The sequence below is a fragment of the Aspergillus nomiae genome (assembly GCF_001204775.2).
Source record: "Aspergillus nomiae NRRL 13137 chromosome Unknown contig00102, whole genome shotgun sequence".
In the NCBI taxonomy this organism is placed as follows: Eukaryota; Fungi; Ascomycota; class Eurotiomycetes; order Eurotiales; family Aspergillaceae; genus Aspergillus; species Aspergillus nomiae.
In genome coordinates, this window is record NW_015378157.1 from 26,426 (window position 1) to 45,684 (window position 19,259).

General features: G+C 48.2%; 8 protein-coding genes across 8 annotated transcripts; 5 read left to right on the forward strand and 3 right to left on the reverse strand.

Moving 5' to 3' along the window:
- Positions 1–524: 524 nt before the first annotated feature.
- On the forward strand, positions 525–3,378 carry ANOM_004645 (putative C6 transcription factor QutA; the record flags this gene model as incomplete). Its single annotated transcript, XM_015549902.1, has 2 exons — positions 525–3,148; positions 3,204–3,378. 2 exons carry the CDS (start codon positions 525–527, stop codon positions 3,376–3,378), a joined length of 2,799 nt encoding a protein of 932 aa, XP_015407722.1.
- A 395-nt stretch (positions 3,379–3,773) lies between these two features.
- ANOM_004646 (type II 3-dehydroquinate dehydratase) lies at positions 3,774–4,235 on the reverse strand (the record flags this gene model as incomplete). The annotated part of the gene is made up of 1 exon (XM_015549903.1): positions 3,774–4,235. The coding sequence occupies one exon, from the start codon at positions 4,233–4,235 to the stop codon at positions 3,774–3,776; it is 462 nt and encodes a 153-aa protein (XP_015407731.1).
- Positions 4,236–5,468: 1,233 nt separating this feature from the next.
- On the forward strand, positions 5,469–6,763 carry ANOM_004647 (inositol monophosphatase family protein; the record flags this gene model as incomplete). Its single annotated transcript, XM_015549904.1, has 6 exons — positions 5,469–5,649; positions 5,715–5,766; positions 5,821–5,909; positions 5,960–6,398; positions 6,468–6,599; positions 6,655–6,763. The coding sequence occupies 6 exons, from the start codon at positions 5,469–5,471 to the stop codon at positions 6,761–6,763; spliced, it is 1,002 nt and encodes a 333-aa protein (XP_015407724.1).
- A 178-nt stretch (positions 6,764–6,941) lies between these two features.
- On the reverse strand, positions 6,942–7,991 carry ANOM_004648 (shikimate dehydrogenase family protein; the record flags this gene model as incomplete). The annotated part of the gene is made up of 1 exon (XM_015549905.1): positions 6,942–7,991. The coding sequence occupies one exon, from the start codon at positions 7,989–7,991 to the stop codon at positions 6,942–6,944; it is 1,050 nt and encodes a 349-aa protein (XP_015407730.1).
- A 1,376-nt stretch (positions 7,992–9,367) lies between these two features.
- ANOM_004649 (sugar porter family MFS transporter) lies at positions 9,368–11,113 on the forward strand (the record flags this gene model as incomplete). Its single annotated transcript, XM_015549906.1, has 3 exons — positions 9,368–9,904; positions 9,968–10,681; positions 10,751–11,113. The coding sequence occupies 3 exons, from the start codon at positions 9,368–9,370 to the stop codon at positions 11,111–11,113; spliced, it is 1,614 nt and encodes a 537-aa protein (XP_015407729.1).
- Positions 11,114–11,364: 251 nt separating this feature from the next.
- ANOM_004650 (Gfo/Idh/MocA family protein) lies at positions 11,365–12,462 on the reverse strand (the record flags this gene model as incomplete). The annotated part of the gene is made up of 1 exon (XM_015549907.1): positions 11,365–12,462. One exon carries the CDS (start codon positions 12,460–12,462, stop codon positions 11,365–11,367), a length of 1,098 nt encoding a protein of 365 aa, XP_015407736.1.
- Positions 12,463–13,118: 656 nt separating this feature from the next.
- ANOM_004651 (sugar phosphate isomerase/epimerase family protein) lies at positions 13,119–14,219 on the forward strand (the record flags this gene model as incomplete). Its single annotated transcript, XM_015549908.1, has 1 exon — positions 13,119–14,219. The coding sequence occupies one exon, from the start codon at positions 13,119–13,121 to the stop codon at positions 14,217–14,219; it is 1,101 nt and encodes a 366-aa protein (XP_015407737.1).
- Positions 14,220–15,138: 919 nt separating this feature from the next.
- ANOM_004652 (uncharacterized protein) lies at positions 15,139–18,589 on the forward strand (the record flags this gene model as incomplete). Its single annotated transcript, XM_015549909.1, has 4 exons — positions 15,139–15,357; positions 15,417–16,065; positions 16,124–16,727; positions 16,780–18,589. 4 exons carry the CDS (start codon positions 15,139–15,141, stop codon positions 18,587–18,589), a joined length of 3,282 nt encoding a protein of 1,093 aa, XP_015407734.1.
- Between the last annotated feature and the right edge of the window lie 670 nt (positions 18,590–19,259).

Sequence of the window (19,259 nt, forward strand, 5' to 3'; positions counted from 1 at the left end):
TAACACTGACCCAGTGAAATAGGTACATACTGGGGGCCTGCTCGCTAAGTTCATTTAGCGATCATGAGTCGAAGGGGAAGTGGAGAATATTAGATTACTAGTGCCATGGTTCCAAAGTGTTTTCAATCCGTCTACTTTGATTCGGGGGAGGTCATCGCTTGCTCCGTACTCTGTATTGACACTAGACCGCGGGTAAGCAATAGGGCCGCTTTCCCCAACTTCCACCAGCATACATTCGTTTTTCCTTTCTCCGCTTTTTCATTCTGTCAATATCTCAATTTTTGCTATCACCACCAAATTCGGATTGGTTACGCACAGATTCTAGTTCTAGTTGGACTAAGCGATCTAGTCTCGCTTGACAGCACGGACTAGCTCATATTCCTTGTGTTCCCATTGCCCTGTGTGGTGGGGTGAATTGAAGTTCAATTTCTGCAAAGTTATCTGCCGGCAAATGATACATCTCGGTTGCATCTGACGATGGACATGCGTCCAGAACAATCTAGTGCACTGCTATTTAGACGATCATGAGCAGCGACATGCGCCAAGCCTCCGGGAGCAGCAAAGCTAAACGACGACTGATTGATGCCGACGACGATAATAGATCGAATACTGCTGCAGATGAGCATACCTCTAATCCCAAGAGACAGCGGGTCTCGCGCGCCTGCGACAGCTGTCGGTCGAAAAAGGATAAATGCGATGGGGTCCAACCAGTGTGTTCAACCTGCGCTTCGCTGTCCAGGCCCTGCACCTACAAGGCCAATCCCAAAAAGAGGGGCTTACCAACCGGGTACATTCGAACGCTCGAGTTGCTATGGGGTCTCGTGTTCTGCAAGATAAAGGGTAGTGAGGATGTGGTTCGCGCGTTGTTAAAGGCAGCCAACATGCCAAGTCATTTGTCTACAATGGGCAAAGAGGCTGAGGGGTCCGACACACTTCTCTTCTCGTGGAAGAATAGTGCTGTGCTTAGAGATGTCGAGCGGATGTTGACCTTATTAGAGCAGCCGGAGGACGAGCAAGATAAAGAGCTACGAGCCCCTGGAGATAGTGATTCTCCTCAGGATGCCGAAGGCAGTAGTGTGCTATCTTCCGATACCCTCGAGTGGTATATTCCTGAAGGGTTAGGAGATGGAAGGGAGAGTTCATTGGCTGCAGGGCCATCACCCATCAAAACGCCTACAATTGGATCAGCCGCTAAAAGCCATCCGACACGCAATACCCGAGACTCCAGCACTCAAACATCCTCCCCGAATGACGCCACAGAAGACCCCAGATTACTAGCCACTCATCCACCACCGCTGCCTCACTCCATCCATTCCTCTGAGAGTACATCAAGATACCCGCCTCCCCTCCCCTCCAATGCTTGGGCATTGATTGACCTATACTTTACATATACACAATGTTGGTTTCCAATACTCGAAAAGCACGATATACTTCGGACTGCATTTCGCCACTCGGAGGATGACACCCCTGTTTCAGCTACGTCTGCTGGCTCTGGCAATCACGCGGCACTATGGGCAGTTCTAGCTCTTGCCTCTATTCAGGAGGCTTCAATTACCACGACTCGTCAAATGCTGCAAGCTTCTAGCGACCGACCAAATCCTCAACAGTTGTATATAACTGCCAAAAGTCTAATTCCAGGAGAAGAAGGTGCCTATGATATTGGCCATGTTCAAGCATTGCTGATCTTGTCACTTATCAAACTTGGTCAACAAGAGTGGGCAGCTGCATGGGTGCTTGTAGGACAGGCCGTTCGTATTTCACAGTGTCTGAGGCTGGATCGCCCTCCAAGCACCCAATTGATTAATGAAGATGGGCTAAAGAGCCCGGGGCGAGCGAAGCATGTCTTTTTGGGCTGCTTTCTGCTTGAGACTATAGTTGCGATGCAAACCGACCAAATCCCGTCATTGCGCAAGGGCGACCTGATGAGGATTGGCCCAATTAATGAGGATGGTTTGGAAGAATGGCATCCCTGGGAAGATCAAACTGGCCTTCGCCCGGTCGAGTCATCACGAGGTAATTTCCATCGCGGGCCGCTCCATGCATTGAGCACTTTTAACCGACTTATCTCGTTGATATGCATTTTGAACGACCTGTGCTGTACCAAGCAATCTATGACTAGCTCTGCCTCACAGCTAGAGGTGCTGGAACGCCAATTACAGATCTGGATCTCGGCTCTTCCCAAGAGTTATCGTGTTGATGTGCAAGCGAACTCGGCGAAGCCAGCTTCACCTCACATCTTTGGACTCGAGATGATGTATGAAGGCGTCATTGCTACTCTGAGTTTGCAATTCGCAATTCAGAAAAGCGACGCCAACGTACACGAGGCGATACACAAGGGACGTGCGACAGAAAGCTCAAAAAGATTGCTATTATTACTTCAAATGTACATGGAGACTTACAGCCTCTCTGCCACTTTTCCTACCTTTGGTACGGTTCTTTCCCTTAGCACGCCCCAGGAATCTGAAACACGCAATCTGCCTTTGCTGTTTGATCTCGATTCTGGCTTAAAGCAAAAATTGCGATCGTTTGCCTCATACCTCGCGACTGTGTGGTTTGTGCAGGAGAAAGACACGTCGGGGTTACGTATGACAACAATGACACCAAATGTGTCATCGACCTCCGTAACTCAGCGACAACGAAGCCTGACAAATCCAACCTCAGCTGATCAGAATTCTTTCCACCTTGCGGAAATGCCAGTCTCAGGGAATGCAATAAGGAGAGCTGGAGCAATAGACAATACACACCTAGATATTAGTGCGGCTGATCCACTTCTTTCGAACTCCTGGATGCGAGCGGCATCAAATGCCGAGGACAATGCAGCATTATCTTTACCAACACCTGCCTCGTCGGTGAATATCAACCGAGGAGTGACGGAAACGTTACAGCAAACCTCTCAACCGAGGGAGCCTACTTCTCATAGGCAACACGCTTCAATCTCTTCATCCACACGACCGGTAAACGGAGCGGCTTCATTACCAGACTTGAGTTCATTTCAGCCTTTACAATATCAGACACCATACAGTGAACAGAATAATAACATTGGCGCCTTTCTTGACATGGACGGATATGGGTCTCTCCAACGACCGCGGATTGCTCCCGATCTCGATGCATTATTTGATGAATTAGCATCGTTGGATGGTACCGAAAAGTGAGTAGCTCTCATCCTCGTTGTAGTTGTACAGCCGCTGACATGTGGACTGCAGAGCGGACAATCAGCCAGAATTCATGCAGAACTTAGGATTTGTTCCAGACGCGGGAATTCCGGAACTATATTCTTATTCGAGTCAGGTAGAACCTTTCCTCCTGGCCCAAACACAGCAATTGCCAATTTCCGATCCTTCGGGGGGTGCTACCACGGGAGTCTCAACTGGTAATTGAGCCACAAACTTGATGTTGGATAACACCAGGTGGGCCTCAGGCTAAGTTTAGAAGGCTTTGACTCCTTGGGTGTTCTGGCTTGCCCACCTGTTAGATATGCCGCCGCTGGTGGCATTTGATTCAAAGCACCATCTCATGGGCTGGTCCTTGTAGTGCGATAGCTACCCAGCAAAGGCTATGAAGAGTTTATGCATAGCGTTTCGCCCTTACTTCTAATTCTTCGATTGTATATATTAAGGCGTATATAATTTGTCATTCGTGTGCAGTGACAGAAATGAATGGACGATTAAATCGATATTCACATCGAACCCTTGCAATGACATATCTACACATTACACTATATATCAACATTCATCCAAGACCTTTTTTTTCTATGAAGCATCTGTAACTGGCACTTAAAGTACAGCCTTGTCCTCCCTCGACTTGAAGTTCACAGCCACATGTTCCACCGCAACCTTATAGCCATATACTCCCAACCCAACAATTATTCCAGCGGCTTTATCGCTAAAGTAGCTGTGGTGTCTCCATGGCTCCCTTGCGTGGACGTTACTCACATGTAGCTCGATGAAAGGGATATCCACCCCCACCAAGGCGTCCCGGATAGCCACTGAGGTATGCGTGTATGCGCCAGGGTTGATAACGATTCCATCAACATTCCCCCGAGCAGCTTGGATGCGATCAACGATTGCGCCTTCGTGATTGGATTGGAAGGTTTCCAGAGTAGCCCCTAGTGAAGTAGCATGGGCTTTGCTCGAGGCTTCGACATCTGCGAGAGTGGTTGAGCCGTAAATATGAGGTTCACGAGTGCCCAGGAGGTTAAGGTTGGGGCCATTAATGAGGAGGATTGATTTTCCCATTTTGAATTATCGGTATATGAAGACTTTGGAGGAGAATAGATTTCGTTATTCGTGATAGTTGAAGCTCCGAACGTGGAAGTGTGGTATTTCGGATGCGGAGTATGGCAAGAATAGAAACTGATAGTAATTTTGTTGTTTGAAGAACTGTTTCTTGTTTCACTATTATACTTTCATACTCGTCTTATCGCATGGGTAAAACATCTGCATTCAACTTTAGCCAAGTTATTACGGAGTAGCTAAATCCCCCTGGGGCCTAAACCCATACTCGTAATTAATTAACTGAATATACTTGTAATTACATCGAAAGTGGCAACCAGAAAACTTTGGTGGGGAAGGAACCAGGGTTCTCCGCATTGGACTAAAGGAAACTCCGGTAGGATGGGGAGAACGCTTTCCCGGCATGCCGAACACCCGCAGGAAGCCGGCGCATACGCTATGCTATGCTACAGTTGTTGTGCATGAGCGATGAAGATTGTATTGAGATATAAACAAAGGTGTCTCATGAGCATGAATCTTATATTCCCCAGAAATCTTAGGTACTCCTATTTAGAGAAGAATCATGGCTGTACTGAATTGTATGCAAGTAATTGCCGATGTCCGGGATACCTACACATACTGTGTGTGGCCGTGTACATAGGGCTGGAAGCATACCATAGGCCTGCTGGACAGATATACACGCCCAATTTCTTCATGAAAGGCTGAAAGGCATTGTAGATCAGATTCAGACTCCTCGAAGAGTGATGATAGGCAGTTAATAGTCCATAGTATGCACTACGAGCCCACTGCTCAACTAAAGTTTGGCAGACGTTGAAGATCCCACTTCCATTGTCCGCAATTTGGCCCGGGCACTACAAAATGTCTTTTACACAAAATAGATATCAAAATTATGCTGAAGGTTGTGGCCAATCAGTGCATATTCACTTACCTACTAGGCAGATTCTCTTGGTAGGTAGGTTAATGCATGTACCCCATCCAGATGGCCACCCACGTGAGGAAACAAGCAATGTGGAGCCCGTTGATAGTCAATTTTATCGGTTACTCACGGTCGCTGGAGATAACCTGCACTCATAACCCTTGACCGGTCCACGAGGAGTCAGTCATCTTGAATATCCCACTTCATCTGTGCTTCAGTGGTACATGTTCTAGAGAGTACAATCAACCCAAGAAGCTTAAAGCACAGTGCACACGATATCCATCTGAAAACCTTGCACTTGTCGTTATCGACCCCGCACGATGACGGTCATGCAGCTCGAACAGGAACAACTGGACGAGATCTATGCTTTTGCGGTAGACCTCGGCCGTAAAGCAGGTCAGCTCTTACTGGAAAGCATTGAAAAGCGAATCGGGGGTGAGGAGAGCCAGTCGGTGGAAGAGAAAGAAAATGCAGTGGATATTGTGACTCAGACAGATGAAGGTAAGCTCTACTGCGCCCTTATCGAGATAACAACGTTTCAAGCGACCTGACGATGTTCGTACCAGATGTGGAAGCATTTATCAAGACCGCAATTAACGAGAAATACCCTTCTCACAAGTCAGTCAATCCTCCCAGTCATTGCTGAGTAAAACCACTTACAGGCAGCCAAAGATTCCTGGGGGAGGAGACATATGCCAAAGGACAGTCTCGAGATTATCTCATAGATGAACAACCAACATGGTGTATTGATCCACTAGATGGTAAATCTCTCACTTCATATCGCAATTTTCTCCCTGACCATAAGCTCTAGGAACGGTTAACTTCACTCATATCTTCCCCATGTTCTGTGTCTCAATCGGCTTTATCGTTAACCACAAACCCGTCATTGGTGTCATCTATGCTCCTTTCCAAGATCAACTTTTCTCATCATGTATTAACCGAGGCGCCTGGCTCAATGAAAAGCGCCGTCTTCCACTTATCCGCAACCCGTCTATCCCACCGATGCCCCCTAATGCACCTAGCAAATGTGTCTTTGCCTGTGAATGGGGAAAGGACCGCCGTGATATTCCCGATGGCAACATGCATCGCAAAATTGAGAGCTTTGTAAACATGGCCGCGGAGATCGGAGGTCGGAGTGGAAAGGGTGGAATGGTCCATGGTGTCCGGAGCCTGGGGAGTGCGACGTTGGATTTGGCGTATACCGCGATGGGATCAATTGATATCTGGTGGGAGGGTGGCTGTTGGGAATGGTGGGTCGCCATCTTTTGCATTTTGCGATAATCTCTCTTTCTTGGATGATATCAGTCTGACTGGCCTAGGGACGTTGCTGCTGGAATTGCGATCCTCCTTGAAGCGGGTGGCTTGGTCACAACCGCTAATCCACCAGCGGATCCTGACACTGCCCCTATTGGAGATGTGCGACTGGGCAGTCGCTTGTACTTGGCTATTAGGTAGGACATCCCTGCGAGTACTTAAGCAGTAATTGGTGGCTAACTTTAATTCAAGACCAGCGGGGCCGTCAGCAACCGAGACCGGTCGACAGACGCAGGAGAGAACAGTGAGGGAGGTATGGAAGCGTGTACGAGAGCTTGAATATACACGGCCTGGTGCTTAATTATTTCCTCGGGATTTATAAACCTCCTGGCGCTTTTTAGTGATTATATAGACTACCAGGTTTTGTGGAAGAGCTCGTTTTTGTTCATGACGACATATCTAAATTTATCACATATGCTATGCTCTAGGGTATGCTATATACAAGAATCATGTATAGAGAATGTTATATATAAAGACAATCAAAGATTAGACTTAGATGACCTTTCAGCTAGCGACTTGGCCACCATATCCTTGACCTTATCCACCACTCCAGGAACAGCAACCACATCCTGACCAGTCCAGAGGCGGGCCTGTTCCAGGCCCTGCCAGATCAAAGCCTCTGAACCCAGGATAACCTTCCAGCCAGCGGTCGAAGCGAGCTGTGCAATTTCCGTCCAGGGAACGGGGTGATAGCACATCTCCAGAATGACACCCTTAATCGAACCCGAAGAAGAGGTCTCGCCCAGGAAAGCCTGGAGCACCTCTCGGGCATTGATTTCCTCAGGGGTCTTCGGCGGGTAGTTGGGAATACCCGAGACAATGGCTACGGGTGCCTCAAGAGAGGCTGCCACAGCGGGATCAGTGACATGAATAAGGGGAGCTTGTGCCGAAGTAGAATTCCGTTCCCTATCTTCGCTCAGAATAGTCTCGACTTCCGACGCATCACGGTTCACAATGTAGATCTTGCTAGCACCGAGCCATTTGCGTAGTACGTAAATCGCCGAGCGAGCCGTGCCGCCTCCACCGACAATCAAGGCAGGCTTGTTCTGGAACATTTCTGTGGATGGGGAGTTCTGCAGCAAGGCTTCCCGGATGCCAATGCAGTCGGTGTTTGTACCGACGTAGGAGCGGCTGCCGTCCTGTTCCTCGCGCAAGAAGATGGTGTTGCAGGCTCCGGCTTGTTTTGCGTCCTCGGTAAGGTCGTCCAGGTGAGGCATGATGGCTACCTTGTGCGGCATGGTGACAGAGGAGCCAACGAACTTGGGGTTAGCTTTAATGGCGGCCAAGTATTTATCGATGGGAGGTGACCGAGTGTACGGTGGAGGGTACGTCGCAGATGTGCCATAAACGCTGGATAGAGGGATCTGGCCCCAGTTCAAACCCAATGTGCTGTAGACGGTCTTATGGAGTGGTGGGGAGAGGGAGTTCAGCAAAGGATGTCCATAGAGATATGCGACACCATCCAGCTCAGCTGGAGAGGTAATGGGCTCCTCGGGTTGAGCATCGTTCACAATCTGCGGTGCTGCCATTGTGACGGAAGGTGGAAAGTCAAGGTATAGTTGATTGTCGAAAGGGGATTGGATTGGGTATCTGGTAGTATATAAATGATGTGCAGCAAGAGAGGAACAACGCAAGTATGCCACCAGTTCATTTAACTAATACGAAAATTGTTAGTTCATTTTATCCGACGAGAACGAAAGCCAATTGTAGTTTGAGGATTCCACAACTCAAGCAATGCGGCGGAGAAACGTTTAAGATTTTAGTTTGGGCCCGTGACTTGTTCCAAGATAAGTTCAGGCAGCGGAACTTGTCCGTCGTTTTCATTCCCCTCCGAGAGTCCGAGATCGCACTCCACTTGCTCTGTATTCTACTCCACAAAGTGTCGAGATTCTTCCACTACGGCTCATCTAGACAAGATACGCAATTTGTCCTATCATTGTTGGAGCACTCATCGTGATCTGTCTTGGTACATTATATGCAGCCAACCGTCACTGAAGATGGATTTCAGTGGGATGCCCAGAAGCACCGTCCAACTTTAACCTAAATCTAACTTTCTACAGAACAATTGCCGGGGAGAACGCTTTTCCCGCGCTTAGGGAAGCTCGTCTCGCTTAATCTTGTCGTCCAAGACTCCAGTGGCGACACAGACCCCCATGGGGAATACTTTGGTAGAGAATCTTTCCCGGCGAAGTCCTTTCCCCAGCCACCGATGGCATCTAGCCAATGGCTATTGGCCTTTTACTTCACCTGGATGGTCAATGTACTCCAGTCCTTCTTGGGGGAAGCCCGGGGTGGCCCCCCTACTAGCCATATCCAGTCTGGGGTTCCCTTTCCTCGAGTACACTAAGTGACTAAGGTCGTTTATAGTTCTTGGAGTCCTTGGCTTCCCCACAAATGCTCGCCAGCATTGCCGTCTTGAGTCCCACCCACTTGAGCGGAATCGGAGCGAGCGTGCCAACAACAATGGCAGAGATTTTATTGCGACTGGTAGAGTCATTCTGGCTTGGCTCCCTCGTAGTACAACAAAGTTTAAAAGCGTCTGGGCAAGAGGTTACGAGGAGAAACAAATACTTTCCTCCACGTGCCCTATAGAATTCGATTCGTTTTGCCGCCGACAGCTTAGCAGACTGTGGAAAAACAATTTATCTCCGCAACCCCAGGCTCCTTTCAGCTCGCACCCCGGATTTTCGTTCCACGTTCCTTAAACAGAGACGTTGTCATCTAGCGTGGGAATAGAGTATAAGTATCTAGACCCCTGACGCGCGGCACTTCTTTCTCATCTTTCTCATCTTTCTCATCAAACTTGTTTCTTAATTTTACATATACGCTACCTCAATCCCTGTGTACCTGACTTAAGTTGTTGACAGCCTCTGGTCATTCCCTTGAGAGTGATCACACTGTCATCATGTCTATCCTCTCTCTAGTCGAGGATAGACCAACTCCCAAGGAGGTGTACAACTGGAAGATCTACCTCCTTGCAGCCGTTGCCTCATGCACATCTTGTATGATTGGATATGACAGTGCCTTCATTGGTACGACTATATCTCTCCAGTCATTCAAGGATGAGTTTGATTGGGACTCCATGTCTCCCGCAAGCCAAGACCTAGTGAGCTCGAACATTGTGTCTCTCTACCAGGCAGGTGCATTCTTTGGTGCATTTTTCGCCTATCCTATTGGCCATTTTTGGGGCCGAAAATGGGGCCTGATGTGCTCTGCTTTAATATTCACACTGGGTGCTGGCCTAATGCTTGGTGTCAATGGCGACCGTGGATTTGGCTTACTTTACGGAGGTCGAGTGCTTGCTGGCTTGGGAGTGGGAGCTGGCTCGAATATCACTCCTATTTATATCTCCGAGTTATCTCCACCGGCGATCAGAGGACGGTTGGTTGGAGTTTACGAACTAGGGTGGCAAATTGGTGGTCTTGTAGGCTTTTGGATCTGTGTAGGTGCTTCCTATTTGTTATACTTCCTACAAACTATCGACACAGCTAACCTTATCTGGTAGTACGGCGTTGATGAGACGTTAGCCCCGAGTCATAAGCAGTGGATCATCCCATTCGCCGTCCAGCTGATCCCATCGGGCCTTCTTCTTATTGGTGCCCTTTTTTTGAAAGAGTCTCCGCGTTGGCTATTCCTGCGGGGCCGTCGAGAGGAGGCAATCAAAAACCTCTGCTGGATTCGTCAACTCTCAGAAGACCATGTCTACATGATCGAGGAGATCGGTGCCATTGACCAGGCCCTTGAACACCAGCGTTCTACTATTGGTCTGGGTTTCTGGAAGCCGTTCGTTGCGGCTTGGACGAACAAGAAGATACTGTATCGTCTCTTCCTTGGTAGTATGCTGTTCTTTTGGCAGAACGGTTCAGGTATCAACGCCATCAACTATTATAGTCCTACCGTTTTCAAAAGCATTGGTGTGACAGGTTCGAATACAAGCTTGTTCACCACGGGTATCTTCGGTGTCGTGAAGACTGTGGTGACATTTATCTGGCTTCTTTGGCTGATTGACCATGTGGGACGGCGTCTGCTCCTCCTCATCGGTGCCGCCGGTGGCTCGGTCTGTTTGTGGATCGTCGGGGCGTATATCAAGATCGCCAAACCCTCAGAACGAGAGAACAAGCAGATGGATGGCGGTGGCATTGCTGCTATGTTCTTCTTCTACCTATGGACTGTGTTTTATACCCCTTCTTGGAACGGTACCCCATGGGTTATTAACTCGGTAAGCTTGTTCCCCGACTTCTGTGAAAGCCATATTAGTAAATTCTTCTCTAACAGCTTCGTCGTTTAGGAAATGTTTGATCCCAATATCCGATCGCTTGCGCAAGCCTGCGCGGCGGGATCCAACTGGCTCTGGAACTTCCTCATTTCCCGATTCACTCCACAGATGTTTGCCAAGATGGACTACGGAGTGTACTTCTTTTTCGCATCTCTCATGATTCTGTCCATCATCTTTGTGTTCTTCCTAATTCCAGAGACGAAGGGTATCCCGTTAGAGAGCATGGACAGACTTTTCGAGACTAAGCCGGTTTGGCGTGCTCACGGGGCTCTCCTCACCCAAATTCGGGAAGATGAGGAACGGTTTCGTCATGACTTGGAGGATTCCGGCTTTGTGAAGAGCACCGATAAACAAGTGGAGGTCGTTGATGCTTGATGTTGGTTTTTGATCTTGAATGTTGCATTTTTCTGTGCCTTGTGTGATAATTATGAACTCCAACAGCTAGGCATGATAATGATGCCGAATGCTATCTGATGGCCCACATTCCCAATGCGAATGAGCTCTGTTGGAAACCCTGTGATAATCATTTATTATATAAACCTAGCTATACCCTACCTGGACTTGCTGTCTTTCTGTCCTCTTCTTTCAGACTGTTTCAACTCCATGGCCTTCAAATCACTCATCAATTAGCGGCTTCCTTCAAGAACGGTCTGATCTAATTCGATTGTCTGTCCGGTTTCGAGTGCCTTTTGTACAGCTTGGCACACAAGTAAGGCCCTTAGGCCTTCCTTACCGGAGCAACTAGGCTCGGCTTTACCTTGGATGACATCGACGAAATGGGCAAGCTGCAAATCGAACGGGGTCGCTTCTTCCACGTCAAACTTCTCGACCGTCAATGGTTGGTTCCAGCTCTTGTCTGGGCGGCCATCGTAACTCCAGCGCGTCATATCTGGGACACTGAGAGAGGCATCAGAACCAAAGATGCGGTAAAAGTCTGCACCAGAAGAACACTTGGGAATGAGCGGATTCTCGCCGGTCCCAGCCTCAAAGTTATGTGGCGACGGCGTAGCATCGCAGACAAGGAATGTACCGACAACGCCTGAAGCGAACCGAAGCGTCAGTGCAGCACCCTCCTCGGCCTCGTGAGGGGGGTTAGGGCGCTGCGAGAGGGTCTTCTCAGCGTGAACGCGCACAATCGGGCCGAACAGGTAATGCATAATGTCAATATCATGCACAAGGTTGATCGGAACCACACCACCCGATGACCGAGCACGACGCCAATCACCTGGAGGCGCAAAGTATTGTTCCGGTTTGAACAATGTCCACAGGCCGTTAATGGCGATAACCTGGCCCAGAGATCCGGCATCCACCATCTTCTTGGTCTTCAGGACGTACGGGTTGAACCGACGGTGGTGTCCTACCAACAGCTTGAGGTGGGCGTTCTCTGGCCGCTGCGCAAACTGTAGCAGTGCCAGGCCATTGTCAATGCTGTCACTGACTGGTTTCTCAACTAGGACGTGGACGCCACTGGCTAGGAGCTCTCGTGAGACGGGGACGTGGGTGTGGTTGGGCGTGCAAACGATGGCTGCATCAGGCTTGGGAATGGCCTGCAGCATGGCTTCGACAGTTGGATAGTAGCTCGTTTGTAGCTCCTGCGCTACCTTGGCAGCATTGGGAATTGGATCGATGAGCGCTACGAGCTCGGTGTCTGGATTGGAGATAACAGATTTGGCATGTCGAGGTCCAATAAGCCCTGCGCCGACGATGACAATTCGTAGAACCATTTTGCTGGTGCTGTTGGAGGAATCACTGGGGAGATGTATTGGGGTCAAGAAGCAAATAGGGGGGAAGAAAACAAATGTATATGACACTTTTGTTGAACAGAAGATAGTCTACTTATCGGACCACATCATCCGATTTGGGGATAAATTCAAGGCCAAGCGAAGCTTCATTGCCGAGGAAAGACCTTAATCTACTCGTCGCAATTGGTTTGGGGGTTACAGAGCTCACAGCCGGTTAAATGCGGCGGGGAAAGCGCTTTGCCGGCGGTTCTTCTCTTAGTGTTTCCTGCGGTGGAACCCCCAGCCCTACTGCATTGGGAGAGTTATCTTCCATAATACAAGCACAAGAATGGCCTTGTGAATCGTTCTTCCAGGGCAGGGTGAAAGTAAAATGTATTTATTAATAACACAAAGACCAGCGCGCACGGAGAGATCAAGTGTGCTATGGGATACTGTGATTAATACCTACGTCAACTGAACACGAGACATTAAATGACGCGGCAGTTAGCGTGTCTTTAACAGTTTCATACTTTGTTCTCACCTCTAAGTGAATTGGGATCGCGGCCACATCCTTCTCTTATAACTACTCTACTGCTCTCTTCATCTACTGCTTCCTTCTTTCTCTGTGTCTCCTATTATTACAGCAACTGCTTTTCACAATGCCTAACCGTCTCGGAATTGGTTCCATGTCCCTGGGGCGCCCGGGGATCCATGATCTGCCAACCAAGCTGCACCAGGCCTCCCAATTCGGTTACAAGGGTATTGAGCTGTTTTTTGACGATCTTGACCACTTGGCGAAGTTGCTTTATGATGGAGATCATATTTCTGCTGCTCACCATGTACGCCAGCTTTGTGTTTCGCTGGACCTCTCTATCATCTGTCTGCAGCCCTTTTGGCACTACGAGGGACTTCTGGACCGCACTGAGCATGAGCGTCTTCTCACTGAAAAACTTCCCAAGTGGTTTGAGCTCGCACGCATTCTGGACACAGATCTCATCCAGATTCCATCTAACTTCCTCCCCGCAGATGCTGAGACAGGCCAGCCCCGGACCACAGGTGACATGTCCATCATTGTCTCAGATCTTCAGGAGATCGCCGATCTTGGCCTTCAGCAGTCTCCCCCTTTCCGTTTCGTCTACGAAGCCCTAGCATGGGGTAACCACATCAACAAATGGGAAGACTCCTATGAAGTTGTAGAGCGGGTCAACCGTCCAAACTTTGGAGTTTGTCTTGACACCTTCAATATCGCCGGACGGGTGTATGCCGATCCCACATCTCCCACAGGAAAGACACCTAATGCGGATGTCGAACTCCAAGCGTCTATAGCACGCCTGCGATCTCGCATCGACCTTTCAAAGGTTTTCTATGTTCAAATCGTGGATGGTGAACGCCTAAGTGCTCCTTTGGACGAATCTCACCCATTCTATGTCAAGGGTCAGCCCGCCCGCATGAACTGGTCGCGTAACGCACGCCTGTTTGCCTTCGAAGAGGACCGTGGTGGATACTTGCCCGTCTTGGACGTCGCTAAAGCCTTCTTTGATATCGGCTTCGAGGGCTGGGTTTCCCTGGAGTTGTTCAACAGAAGCCTGGCTGATCCTGATCCATCTACGCCTCGCAATCACGCCAAAAGGGGCTTCGAGTCGTGGAAGAAACTAGTTGCTGCCTTGAAGCTGAATACCGGCGATGCTTCCTCGGTGTATGGTCTTGACGGTACAGTTTCACCGTCGACTTCCGCTTTGCCTGTGCAGCATCGTCTTTAGCGCCGCTTTCGGCTTCTTTAAGCTTTTTCTTTCTTTCTTTCACTTCGGGCGTTGGTTTTAACGGGTTTAATTATTTGGCATATCTGTCCTCTCATGGCATCTTCACAGCGTATGTCCTCTAGTTTGTTTCTTCCTGGCCTTATGGCCTGTAATGATTGTACATTATGATAGAAATACCCGAATGGAATCGGTTACCAGGCCTCCTGTCAATAACTGCTCATGTTGCCATACATTCTCCTGATAAACTCGGGAGAGCGTAATTCTCAGCTTTCAAATTAAGATCTTCCCAAGGCAAATTGCTTGAATTCGACAGGACTTGCGTGAGTCTGTCACGATTTAGTTCAATTTCTCTGGTGAGCTTGCCTGCTGGTCACGAGGTGGTTAACGCTCACATGATTTCACTTTATCTAGTCACACTTCACACAAGTCTAGCAACAAGGAGCAAGCAATAAACAGTTGATTGAAACACCTGCACACAAGACTATGCGATCCTTGAATTGCAAGGTCAAACGAAATTACACTTGTGGATGCTAAATAGAATGCACAGCGCCGAACTTTTGGCTGAGTGATTTCAGCCTTCCTAGCTTCAATATTTGAAGTCTGCTAGTTCCCCATACTGGGAAATCCCGAAAATCATATCTGGATATTATATGTGAGATCAAAGATGAAGGGCCGACTCAAGCGCATATTCCACTCACCACTCTCACTGTGTCGGGGCTCAGGACCACCGACAAATTCAGCCGAGCATTTACAAAAGAGACGATGCAGTACGACATTACCACGGGATACACCAAGTGATTCACCTACTTCTCCAGTAGTGGACTTCTGGCAGAAGGCGCTTCAGAGGCTTTCTATGGAAGACCAGGTGTTAATACAAAAACATACTACAATACAATCAACTTCATGTGCCGTTAGCGATATGTCAGTCTTACTGCTGGAAGAAGTCAGGCAGAAACGGGAACTGTGTGAAAGTAGAAGGTGGGATGTCAGTTTTCAAGGCAACACTTTCCGCTTGAGCCATATTGCAGACAAGGTCATCGCATGGCTAGAAAGGTTGAAGGCTATTGGCGATATTGCTGTCAATACAGACCCAATACATGCGCAATTGCCATGGGCATGGATCAGGATGTTGCTACAGGTAGGACCGCCCACTGTAACGGAGGTTAAAATGGCTTTTGATTTCCAATATCTTCATAGGCAGCGACAGCCGATCGCGAAACTATGGGTTCCCTACTAGTAGGGCTTGACAAAGTTTTCTACTTCATTGATCTGTGTAAGGTCTACGAACTTCTATATCCCCACGATCCAGAGATGGAGCATGCATATCTTAACCTAGAAGCCACGGTCATTGAACTCTATGCCCTAATCCTGCAGTTTCTACTGATTGCAATCCGGGCGTATGAGGGAAACAGGTATACAACTATTTCGACGGCGTTTTGCACCCTCGATTGCATTAACGATTATAACGCACGCTTTGAAGCGATCGTTCCACGCATCGACTACGCAGCTCAAAACTGTGAGCGATGTTATAGTCTCCTCGGTCGAGTTAGTTCCACCGACCAATATAAAAGCTTAAAGCGCATGCTCGAAGACATTGAGCGAGTAAAGGCCCTTGAAAATGAGCTTAGAGATGCTAATAACAGGGTCCAAAGCATATGGCTGTTTCTTGAAAATGAAAAGCGAGATGACGTCCTTAGGTGGATATCAAACATTCCATATGAGGATCATCACACACTGGCGAGGGCTGGCCGTACAGGAGGTACTGGTGGGTGGCTCTATAAGCAACGGGAGTTCCAAGATTGGCAGCTTTCTAAGGACTCAATGATATTTTGGTTACATGGTATACGTGAGTCTTCCAGGGTGATATTATCAAACTCGTCGAGCTCATACCCATCTTTCCGTAGCCGGCGCAGGGAAAACGAAGCTTGTCTCCCGAGTTGTTGATGAGTTTCTGCATGCTCAGGGGCAGAAGTTGGTATATTTTTACTGCAATCGCAATGAAGAACTTCGTCGGAAGCCAAAAGAGATTCTTTGCAACTTTGTCAAGCAGCTTTCGATCGCGGATGATCAAACCGTAATCCATGATAGTCTTCTCCAAATCTACGACGATAGGCGACAAAGAGGCTTCCTGTCGAAGGACTTGAGCCTTGAAGAGAGCGAAGCGCTCCTAACTCAGTTAATTTCCACATATCCGAAGACAATATTAGTGTTAGATGCCTTGGACGAAAGTGAAGAAGGCTCGAGGCAAGGCCTTATCAACTATCTCTGCCGACTTGTCGACCAGATACAAAATTTGAAAATATTCATCTCCAGCAGACGGGACGAAGTCATAGCAAGCCGGCTCGAAACTAATGCCAATGTTGGCATTGATGCAACAGATAATCAGGATGACATTGCGAAATTTGTCTCACAAAAGATAGATGAAGATGAGAAGAAACGGGCTAACCCTATTTCTTCTGAACTGAAACACGACATTGTCCGTATCCTTCTAGATAAGAGTCAGGGCATGTAAGTGTTCTACCCATCACGCAGTGCTGAGTACGAAATAACATGAGTCGAGGTTTCAATGGGCAGCCTTACAAGTCACGGAACTTTTATCCCTAGATCTAGAAAGCGATATTCGTGAGCGTCTGGGATGCTTACCAGCTGACCTACAATACGCATACAACGAGATCTACCAGCGAATTCTAGGGTCCACGGGAAGCAAGTTTAAGATCGCGGCGAGAGCCCTACAGTGGGTTTTATGTTCAGAGAAACCTCTAACGACAGATGCCCTCGTTTTCCTTGCATGCCAGGATCCCCAGACTGACACTTTGATAACCCCATATGTGGACATCCAATTCATCCTTGAGTCATGCTCTAGTCTCCTTGTCATGGATTCCCAGCAGTTTTGTCGACCCTCTCATCTCTCTGTGAATGATTACTTTGAAAATCTTTGGGGCATTGGCATATGTCATGCCAATGCTGCAAAGATATGCCTGACACATTTGATAGTCGCAAGCAGTCAATTGTCACAAGGATGTTCCAAGTATTCGGCTATGGTTGACAACTTTCTCCCTTATGCAACGCAGCATTGGTTTGTGCACATAAGAAAATACGAGCACTATATCAGGAATACAGGTGAAAAGATTGATCCTCGGCTGTCGCAGCTTGTTGAGAGGTTCCTCGGTCGTGTCGGGGAAAGTGGGCCCGCCTATAGGTCTTGGTGTGAACGTTGCGAACACTTGCCAGGTTTCCCCATTGAAGATCTAAAGCCTTTCTCTAATCCTGTGTTAGCAGTTTGCCGATTCGGCCTTCACCGTGTCCCGCTTACATGGTGGGAAGCCGAACGCATAGACCCTAAGCAAACCAACAAAGCTGCCAACTCGCTTCTAGTACTAACGATATTCAGCGAAAATGAACATGCTGTTCAAAAGCTATTGTCACTTGGAGAAGACGTCAATAGACAGCTTGATGGGTTGCTCTGTAGTGGGACCGCTCTCGGTGCTGCCGCATCAACTGGCAATCGAGAAATCATCAAGCTACTACTAAGCGCAGGAGCTCAGATAAACCAAAGACATGCCGGGGGAATTTATGGTAGTGCGCTGGTGGCATCAGTCGCAAACCCAGAAGGCAGAAAGGCCGCCCAGCTGCTGCTAGACTCGGGAGCAGATATCAATCAAGAGCTCGATTGTGGAATATTCGGCAGTGCTCTTGCTGCTGCTGCTACTCGTGGAGCCGGATGGTACGACAATACAAGTATTCATTTACTGCTCCGTGCAGGAGCTAACGTCAACCAAGCCCTTACGAGTGGGAATTACGGCAGTGCCCTTGCTGCTGCAGCTTCAACACCCATAAGTCATGAGACAATAAAGCTATTACTTGCCTCAGGGGCAGACGCCAATCAAAGGCTCATTTGGGGAAAATACGGCAGTGCACTAGCAGCAGCAGCATTCGGTAGCCCCGCAAATATCTCGCTCCTACTTGATGCAGGAGCAGACGTCAACCAAGTGCTTACTTCTGGTCTATACGGTAGCGCACTTGCGGCAGCAGCGTATAGTCAAACAAAATACAGCGTGAAACTTCTACTCGATGCAGGCGCCAATGTCAATCAAAAACTCACCACGGGGCTCTATGGCAGTGCCCTTGCAGCAGCGGTAGCAAAGAAAGGCGCTGATAAGGAGATAGTACAACTATTGTTGGATGCAGGTGCCGATGTGAACCAGAAACTTGCCTCAGGTCTTTACAGTAATATTCTAGAAGCAGCACAAGCGCGAACTCGTCCAGAGCTTTACGAGATGCTGTTGGGGGCGGCCATCAGGAAGAATCAGAGAAATCTCGAGTATATCAGCTTGGAGGCTGACGAGTACAAGGACAGAAAGTCGGCATGATTTGAAGTTCTCAAATGTTGAGGATAGTGAGCCACTGCCCAAGAGCCACGATATCATGTATAGTATCCTCAATACTCGCATATGGTCACATGAATGAGGGCGTTATACCGCTCTCTCAGACGTATTTTCAAGCGATTCAGCAAATCTCTTCCCTAAAGGTTTCCTTCATCGTTCTACGATATATCTAACAGCTTTAATTGCTCTTTTGCATGCGAAATACTGAATGACATCTTTGAAGGAATAGTTGGCCATACTCTTACGCGAAACTAAGAATATATCGTCGTCCTGCCTAAAACCAACCTTTTTTATATATTTTCATAGGTGTTCATCCAGCACTTGAACAATTTGAATAGAAAGCTTCTTGATACTGTCACTCGTTATTCAGCCCTACATGTCAATCTTCAAGAAAGACACCGGGACTTCTTATATCCCGGGTACACATATAGCCCTGTCTGGAGCTGTTTTTCCAATTGACACAGTGCTTAGATATCAAACACAGCGTATCTGAGAAAGGGAGACCTCGGGTCGGTTTGCATATGGACTCAACGATGTCGTGTGTTCAAGAGGGCTGCAATAGATTACATTTAGACCTTTCCCTCATAGATCCCCCCGCTCTATATATATAAAGCGATTGTACACCCCATGGTAGCTACGCCCCAGGGAAATTTAG